Source organism: Phoxinus phoxinus, assembly GCF_949152265.1.
Source record: "Phoxinus phoxinus genome assembly, chromosome: 13".
NCBI lineage: Eukaryota > Metazoa > Chordata > Actinopteri > Cypriniformes > Leuciscidae > Phoxinus > Phoxinus phoxinus.
Window position 1 is genome coordinate 35,787,145 of NC_136888.1, and position 10,000 is coordinate 35,797,144.

Sequence of the window (10,000 nt, forward strand, 5' to 3'; positions counted from 1 at the left end):
ATAATCGTGCAGATTAAGGGCCGGTAATATTATAATCGTGCAGATTAAGGGCCGGTAATATTATAATCGTGCAGATTAAGGGCCGGTAATGTTATAATCGTGCAGATTAAGGGCCAGTAATATTATAATCGTGCAGATTAAGGGCCGGTAATGTTATAATCGTGCAGATTAAGGGCCGGTAATATTATAATCGTGCAGATTAAGGGCCGGTAATATTATAATCGTGCAGATTAAGGGCCGGTAATATTATAATCGTGCAGATTAAGGGCCAGTAATATTATAATCGTGCAGATTAAGGGCCGGTAATGTTATAATCGTGCAGATTAAGGGCCGGTAATATTATAATCGTGCAGATTAAGGGCCGGTAATATTATAATCATGCAGATTAAGGGTCGGTAATGTTATAATCGTGCAGATTAAGGGCCGGTAATGTTATAATCGTGCAGATTAAGGGCCGGTAATGTTATAATCGTGCAGATTAAGGGCCGGTAATATTATAATCGTGCAGATTAAGGGCCGGTAATGTTATAATCGTGCAGATTAAGGGCCAGTAATATTATAATCGTGCAGATTAAGGCCCGGTAATATTATAATCGTGCAGATTAAGGGCCGGTAATGTTATAATCGTGCAGATTAAGGGCCGGTAATGTTATAATCGTGCAGATTAAGGGCCGGTAAGATTATAAACGCACAGATTAAGGGCCAGTAATATTATAATCGTGCAGATTAAGGGCCGGTAATATTATAATCGTGCAGATTAAGGACCGGTAATATTATAATCGTGCAGATTAAGGGCCGGTAATGTTATAATCGTGCAGATTAAGGGCCGGTAAGATTATAAACGCACAGATTAAGGGCCGGTAATATTATAATCGTGCAGATTAAGGGCCAGTAATATTATAATCGTGCAGATTAAGGGCCGGTAATGTTATAATCGTGCAGATTAAGGGTCGGTAAGATTATAAACGCACAGATTAAGGGCCAGTAATATTATGATAAAATCCTCTTCATACGTCAGAATGGGAGCGAAATCTGATTGGCTTAGTTTTTTGACATGCTTGCAGAGAAAGGCTCAGCAAACAGAGTTACTGGGTTTCACTTTTCATATGTTCTGGTTTGGTAGAAGCACCGGGACCCGATTATACACTTACACACGGAGAAAGTCAGATTTTCATGATATGTCCCCTTTAAATGAATCCGATCAGGATCTCTCACCGTTCTGTGCATTTTCTCCTCCATGTCCTGGTTTATTCTCTGCAGTGCCGCGTAGCTGCTCTGAATCCTGCAGGAGAGATGATGAAGATGAAGATGAAGTCAGACACACTCTCGTCTGGCAGGAGTTTACAGTGGGAGTTATTAGTTATTTTTCTCCAGGCCTTGAGCTTTAATATCTGGTCAAAATAAGACTCGTGCTCTTGTGTGTGGTGTGCAGTCGAGATCATTTGGACTCACTGTTAGTTTCAGATCATTACGTGTGTCGACTGTAAATGTCACTTTAAGCACTCTTTACTTCTGGAGAGGTTTCAGATCAGCTCGTTCACTTCATGTTGTGTTTCTGACCTGCGCAGTTTCTCCGTGAATTTGTCCAGCTCTTCTTGTGCTCGCCGGAGCTCCGTCTCCAGAAACTGACGCGTCGACTTGAACTCGCTCTCCAGCAGATGCAGTTTGTGTGTGGAGACGCCGAGACGCCTGCGCAGATCCTCCTTCTGCTCCTGCCCTGAACTGCACACACACACACACACACACACAACACACACACACACACACACACATACACACACACACACACACACACATACACACACACACACACACACACACACACACAGACACACACACACACACACACACACACACACACACACACACACATACACACACACACACACACACACACACACACACAACACACACACACACACACACACACACACACACACACACAGAGAGAGAGAGAGAGAGACAGATCTCTGTCATTTGTACTCATTAATTTCCAGTGTCGGGGTTAACGCACAAGTAACTTGCGTTATGTAATCAGATTACTTTTTTCAAGTAACTAACAAAGTAATGCATTACTATTAAGGGTACGTTTACTGACAACGATATACTAAAAACTGAGAAGTTTTCCGCGTACAGACGACACCATTATCAAAATAATGATATGAATGGTGGTTGAGGAGATTCCCCTTTCTATGTAAAGCGCTTTGAGGTCTCAGATAAAGCGCTATATAAATGTAACGAATTATTTATTATTATTAAAATGATCCGCATTCACACGGATACGTGAAAACGACTAAAACCGCTGTATTCTGCTGCCGGGCCAGTAGATGGCGATAGATTGAACACGTAATGAGCATGTGCGTGACGTTTTCAGTGATTCGCGTTTTTGCTGTTTACACAGAGACAGTTGTAAATCTTGCACTTTGAACCCCTTTTCAAAAGTTTGTGTTTTCAGGGTCCCAAAACACCGCTGTCGCGTAAACGAATGGCCAAAACACATAAAAACACGTTAACACGTAAAGTTTTACGGTTTTAGCCGAAAAAGGTGACGTGTAAACGGCCCCTAAATTTACAAGAAGAAAATCTTAGTTAATTTTTCAAATAAGTAACGTAAATTACTTTGTTCTCCCATTTATTGACCGACAGCTCTCCTGTCCTCATGTCGAGAGAAACCGTGAGTAAGTGTGTGTGTGTGTGTGTGTGTGTGTGTGTGTGTGTGTGTGTGTGTGTGTGTGTGTGTGTGTGTGTGTGTGTGTGTGTGTGTGTGTGTGTGTGTGAACACTGTGTGCAGGCATTTACTAATCTCACTTGCACAAAAACCCATTCACTCAACAAAAACACTGAAATGCAAACTCAAAATTTTTATTTTAAAATACACAAAATATACGTTGTCAAGTCACCTTCATTTCTACAGCACTTTTTACAACACTGAGTGTTTAAAAGCAGCTTTACAGAGATAACAGGAAAATAATGCAAAGTGTGTTTGGCTGCACAGCAGATCTAGAAGTTAATTGTCCAGCTTAACTATGTTTTTAAGTAAGTATAGTAAAATCATTAGTTATTAACTGAGGAGCCGCTTACACAGCACCGCTTTCAACTGAGAACAGAAAACCTTTACTGCATTCTGGCGTTGATGTGCTCGGCGACAGCGTTTTGGTGTACCCTGGCTCCGCCCTCCTACGCACTCCCGCTCAATTTTCATTTTCCTTCAGAACTACGTCTGGGACTGCGGTGGGTTTTGTCCGGTCCAATCAGAGGGAGTGGTTGAGAACGGTGCCGTTGAGGTCGTGCGCTAGTTTGAGTCGTCATACGTCACGACCGAACGTTAGCGATTGGTTTTGGCAGATCCAGAATATCCGCCTTCAAGGAAGTTAACGCTTGTCCAGGGAGAGAGGCCGGACTCTCTGTGTAAACGAGGTGTAGGAGAGTCTGCTGGGACTAGTTATGGTGGCCTGAGACCGTTTTAAACAAGTTTCAAAGTGCAGGTTTTGAGAATGAGTTTTGAAAGCGATACCGTGATCATCTCCGTATGAACTTCAAAAACGTGAATCTGTGAAAACGGTGACGGCGTTCACATGCGTTACGTGTGTAGTCTATAGACGTGTGTGTTTGAATGTGTGTGTGTGTGTGTGTGCGGGTGTGTAGTCTATAGACGTGTGTGTTTGAATGTGTATGTGTGTGTGTGCGGGTGTGTAGTCTATAGACGTGTGTGTTTGAATGCGTATGTGTGTGTGCGGGTGTGTAGTCTATAGACGTGTGTGTTTGAATGTGTGTGTGTGTGTGTGTGCGGGTGTGTAGTCTATAGACGTGTGTGTTTGAATGTGTATGTGTGTGTGTGCGGGTGTGTAGTCTATAGACGTGTGTGTTTGAATGCGTATGTGTGTGTGTGCGGGTGTGTAGTCTATAGACGTGTGTGTTTGAATGCGTATGTGTGTGTGTGCGGGTGTGTAGTCTATAGACGTGTGTTTGAATGCGTATGTGTGTGTGTGCGGGTGTGTAGTCTATAGACGTGTGTGTTTGAATGCGTATGTGTGTGTGCGGGTGTGTAGTCTATAGACGTGTGTTTGAATGCGTATGTGTGTGTGCGGGTGTGTAGTCTATAGACGTGTGTGTTTGAATGCGTATGTGTGTGTGCGGGTGTGTAGTCTATAGACGTGTGTGTGTGTGTGTGAATGCGTATGTGTGTGTGTGCGGGTGTGTAGTCTATAGACGTGTGTTTGAATGCGTATGTGTGTGTGCGGGTGTGTAGTCTATAGACGTGTGTGTGTGTGTGTGAATGCGTATGTGTGTGTGTGCGGGTGTGTAGTCTATAGACGTGTGTTTGAATGCGTATGTGTGTGTGCGGGTGTGTAGTCTATAGACGTGTGTGTGTGTGTGTGAATGCGTATGTGTGTGTGCGGGTGTGTAGTCTATAGACGTGTGTGTGTGTGTGTGTGTGAATGCGTATGTGTGTGTGCGGGTGTGTAGTCTATAGACGTGTGTGTTTGAATGCGTATGTGTGTGTGCGGGTGTGTAGTCTATAGACGTGTGTGTGAATGCGTATGTGTGTGTGTGCGGGTGTGTAGTCTATAGACGTGTGTGTTTGAATGCGTATGTGTGTGTGCGGGTGTGTAGTCTATAGACGTGTGTGTGTGTGTGTGAATGCGTATGTGTGTGTGTGCGGGTGTGTAGTCTATAGACGTGTGTGTTTGAATGCGTATGTGTGTGTGCGGGTGTGTAGTCTATAGACGTGTGTGTGTGTGTGAATGCGTATGTGTGTGTGTGCGGGTGTGTAGTCTATAGACGTGTGTGTGTGAATGCGTATGTGTGTGTGCGGGTGTGTAGTCTATAGACGTGTGTTTGAATGCGTATGTGTGTGTGCGGGTGTGTAGTCTATAGACGTGTGTGTGTGAATGCGTATGTGTGTGTGTGCGGGTGTGTAGTCTATAGACGTGTGTGTGAATGCGTATGTGTGTGTGCGGGTGTGTAGTCTATAGACGTGTGTTTGAATGCGTATGTGTGTGTGCGGGTGTGTAGTCTATAGACGTGTGTGTTTGAATGCGTATGTGTGTGTGCGGGTGTGTAGTCTATAGACGTGTGTGTGTGTGTGAATGCGTATGTGTGTGTGCGGGTGTGTAGTCTATAGACGTGTGTGTGTGAATGCGTATGTGTGTGTGTGCGGGTGTGTAGTCTATAGACGTGTGTGTGTGAATGCGTATGTGTGTGTGCGGGTGTGTAGTCTATAGACGTGTGTGTGTGAATGCGTATGTGTGTGTGTGCGGGTGTGTAGTCTATAGACGTGTGTGTGTGAATGCGTATGTGTGTGTGTGCGGGTGTGTAGTCTATAGACGTGTGTGTGTGAATGCGTATGTGTGTGTGCGGGTGTGTAGTCTATAGACGTGTGTTTGAATGCGTATGTGTGTGTGCGGGTGTGTAGTCTATAGACGTGTGTTTGAATGCGTATGTGTGTGTGCGGGTGTTTAGTCTATAGACGTGTGTGTTTGAATGCGTATGTGTGTGTGCGGGTGTGTAGTCTATAGACGTGTGTGTGTGAATGCGTATGTGTGTGTGTGCGGGTGTGTAGTCTATAGACGTGTGTGTGTGAATGCGTATGTGTGTGTGTGCGGGTGTGTAGTCTTTCTTTACAGTGACATCACTGGCAGACTTCGGTGTGTGTGTCCTCCATGTTGCTTCCCTGGAGCCGTAATGGGGGCTCGTCCGGGATTGTTGGTCAAAAGCTTCTTTTTTTTACTTTGATACTTTGGGACTGTGCTTTTTTAATTCCCTTTGATTGAGATCTTTTGCTGAATGAGTTGTTTGAGTGTTTGTGAATATATGCATGAGTTTCCCCGGTTATGTTGGGGAGAGCTCCAGCTGGGTGAATATTCAATCCTTTCATCGGTTCACTCTTTTGATATTTTTCCTTTTTTATTTCCGAGGTTATTCTGGGTGGAGAGAGGCTTGTTCTCTGTCGGGGGGAGCAGTTCAAAGCGTGGCCGGTGATTATATGGCCTGCGGTTGCCGAGTTCTTGCTTTTAAAGTCCTCCTCAGAAGAGCAGCGCAGGAATCCGCTGTTCCTCGAGTGTTATTGGGTTCGGGCTCAGAAATTATGCTCACTTTTTGAAGGTACGTTGAAAAAAATGATCAATAAGTTAGGACAACACATGTTTTCACATCGCTTCAACTCGTCAAAATAAGTTAAGAAATGTTCAACTTTTTTTATACGTTATACAAGATTCAACTCATCCTTTGAGTCAGTTTCATGTACTTTAAGTTGAAATGACTTAAACATCCAAGTTGATTGTACTTAAAAATGTAAGGCAGCAACTTTTTTTTACAGTGAAAAGGGAATATTTAGGTGAGTTAATAAATAAAAAACGTAATGAATAAGTTAGGTGAGTTAAACTTTTCTGTGTTCAGTTGGTCCATGATCCTGACGGTTAGCAGAGTTTGTGTGATTGCCGTTGTGGACTTCAGTGTAGACAATGCCTTTAGATATGTGTGATTACTGACATATTTGCTCGTGAGTAATCTTTTGTGTTTGTTTGGTTTCTAGTTCTTCTTCTGTGTTTTTAAAGAGGGTATTTTGTGTTGCTTCTTGTCATGTTTGTCGCTGTGTGCTATAGTATAGTGGACCTGTTGTGTGTCGGCTGCACTTTGTGTACGGAATACTGGAACGGACTCTTTTTTTCTTTTCTTTTTTGTGCTGTTTATTGTCAGCATTTCCTGCTCAAGAAACATTTCTGATTATTATCGCTGTTGAAAACAGTTCTGCTACTTCATAATTTTGATGGAAACCATGATACACTACCTTTCAAAAGTTTGGGGTTTGAGAAATCAATACTTTTATTCATCAAAAACCCATTAAATTGATCAAAAGTGACAGTAAAGACATTTATAATGTAACAAAAGATTCTATTTCAAATAAATGTTGTTCTTTTAAACTCTCTATTCAACAAAGAATCCAGAAAAATAAACGCATCACAGTTTCCACAATAATCTGAACTGTGTTCAACACTGATAATAATCATAACTGTGTCTTGAGCATCAGATCCTCATATTACACTGATTTCTGGAGGATCATGTGACACTGAAGACTGGAGTAATGATGATAAACTCAGCTTTGATCACAGGAATAAATTACACTTTACTGTATATTCACATAGAGAACTGATGATCTACATTATAATAATATTTCACTGTTTTACTGTATTTATGATCAGATAAGTGCAGCTTTGATCACAGGAATAAATGACCTCATGCTCACACAGAAAACACAGTCTTAGATCAAAAGCACTAAACATGATTTATTCATGCACTTGTGGAATATCCATAAGCCTGAGATATTGAAGTTATACTTTAATGACTCTAAAAATCATAAAATGAAAGAGAAATAATGATGATTGATACGTGTCACATGACTGCTTGTTTCATCTGATGTCAAACCAGTTATATCGCATTCAATTGTATGCGAAAGATAAAAGCTAAAAATATATATATAACGTTTGGTATTACTAGAAAATGTATTGTTCTGTTTTACCAAAGTATTTAACTTTAGTAATTAACTTTAACCCAGTTAACAGGGAACATTCGGTCAAGGTTCTCTCAAAGTTATGAGCAAACGTTCTCCTCAGTGACATTAATAACGTTCTCTCAAAGTTATGAGCAAACGTTCTCCTCAGTGACATTAATAACGTTCTCTCAAAGTTAGCTGGTCTTTAAAAATGTTCTCTAAACGCACAAAAACATTCTTTAGGCCTAGCACATCTTTCATCAACGTTTTTAAAATGTTGCTACTTGTTTCAGAACATGCAAAAGCAACGCTCCCATAATGTTTGGAGAATGATCAGATGAAATGTTCCCTTAACGTTCACATTATTACCAAGAAAAAACATGTTTAAAAAAAAAAAATTTGTTAAATGGATGTTTTGAACAACCAGAGAACATCTAGAAATAACAATTAAATCATTTAATGGCAATATTAGCAAAATGTTCTTAGAATTTGTATTTATTTATCTGGGAAACCCAAATATGAGCCCCTGTGCCTTTAACGCTCACTGTGGCGATACGGATCAGGAAGTGATGTCACTGATGTCTGTCTGACTGGATCGGAGTCGCGATCGATCATAACAGGATCAGAAGATGATCGAGATGACATTCAGATGAAGAGTCTCTCTCTCTCTGCACTCTTACCTCCTCCTCTGGTGTTTACCACCATTCCTCGCTTTTCCTGCAGTTTTCCCAATATAAATCTCTTTCATGTTTTTCTTAGTGTGTTTGTGAGTGTTTCCTGCAGAATCACAAACTCACACACACACACACACACACACACACACACACACACACACAGACGGATGGACGAACGAGTCAAGAATATTCCGAATCAACACATCATTATTCAGTATCACCACACACACACTCACACACTTACACACTAACACACACTCACACACTTACACACTAACACACACTCACACACACACACACACACACACACACACACACACACACACACACACACACACACGGTTCTTCAGTTATTTTAATAACTCTAAAGCAATATATATCCAGCAGAAGGTGTGTGTGTGTGTATCAGGAGCTGTGTGTGTGTGTATCAGGAGCTGTGTGTGTGTGTGTCTCCGCTGCCTCACACTGGAGCTTCGCTGTGTTCTTCTGATTCTACACACGTCAGAGAAGCTGAGTTTCTGGAGCTTCATCGTGACAGTTTCTGTGCAGCAGGAATATCAAATAAACATGTTTCTAGTGCAGAGAGACGACAGAACTGTCTACTACACAGACGTCAGTGACACACACACACACACACACACACACACACACACACACACACACACACACACGGCTCCTGCTGGCAGGAATTTGTTCAGTGCGAGAAAATCATCAGGAATGAGACCTTCACATGAACACAAGATCTGTTTTCATTCCATGGATTCAAATATTTTGTTGTAGTTTGTGTGATTCTGAGTTAAACACACACGGGCTCCTGTCAGAGTTAAACACACACGGGCTCCTCTCAGAGTTAAACACACACGGGCTCCTGTCAGAGTTAAACACACACGGGCTCCTGTCAGAGTTAAACACACACGGGCTCCTGTCAGAGTTAAACACACACGGGCTCCTGTCAGAGTTAAACACACACGGGCTCCTGTCAGAGTTAAACACACACGGGCTCCTGTCAGAGTTAAACACACACGGGCTCCTGTCAGAGTTAAACACACACGGGCTCCTGTCAGAGTTAAACACACACGGGCTCCTGTCAGAGTTAAACACACACGGGCTCCTGTCAGAGTTAAACACACACGGGCTCCTCTCAGAGTTAAACACACACGGGCTCCTGTCAGAGTTAAACACACACGGGCTCCTGTCAGAGTTAAACACACACGGGCTCCTGTCAGAGTTAAACACACACGGGCTCCTGTCAGAGTTAAACACACACGGGCTCCTGTCAGAGTTAAACACACACGGGCTCCTGTCAGAGTTAAACACACACGGGCTCCTGTCAGAGTTAAACACACACGGGCTCCTGTCAGAGTTAAACACACACGGGCTCCTGTCAGAGTTAAACACACACAGGCTCCTGCTGAGCCGCTGTTCAACCGGAGCCCAGAGGAGACGCTCTTTTATCAGTGATGAATCTCTTTAAATCTCATGTTTTTATACTGTGCTTGAAACGGATTATCAAAAAAAGTTCAAATGTAGGGCGATGCTTGGTTTCATGCGTTGAGTGTTGATTGGGTGATGAGATGTGGGCGTGGCAAAAATGGCACTGGATCTGAATATGAGATTGCAGTGTATTTTGGGAAAGGGGCGGAGTTTAAACGCACTAGTGTTATTGGAGTTATTGGAAAAGACCAGCATAACTCAATAGAGAGTAGCTTGTCTTTTCACGGGAAGACCCATGACATTTTGATAAAATATTATAGGATGAAAAAATTAAAATCATTTTAGTTCATAACATGCATAAGGAGATCTGCAGCTTTGATTTACAGACTCTGGTTAAGTT

General features: G+C 42.3%; 1 protein-coding gene across 1 annotated transcript in view; it reads right to left on the reverse strand.

The window, feature by feature from the left end:
* Positions 1 to 10,000, reverse strand: part of begain (brain-enriched guanylate kinase-associated) — a 25,073-nt gene that overhangs the window by 9,061 nt on the left and 6,012 nt on the right. Inside the window, exons 3-4 of the mRNA XM_079633429.1 lie at positions 1,561 to 1,722; positions 1,216 to 1,282 (exon numbers count right to left, since the gene is read on the reverse strand). Coding sequence (XP_079489555.1) covers positions 1,216 to 1,282; positions 1,561 to 1,722 — 229 coding nt within the window. The remainder of the gene's footprint in view (positions 1 to 1,215; positions 1,283 to 1,560; positions 1,723 to 10,000) is intronic.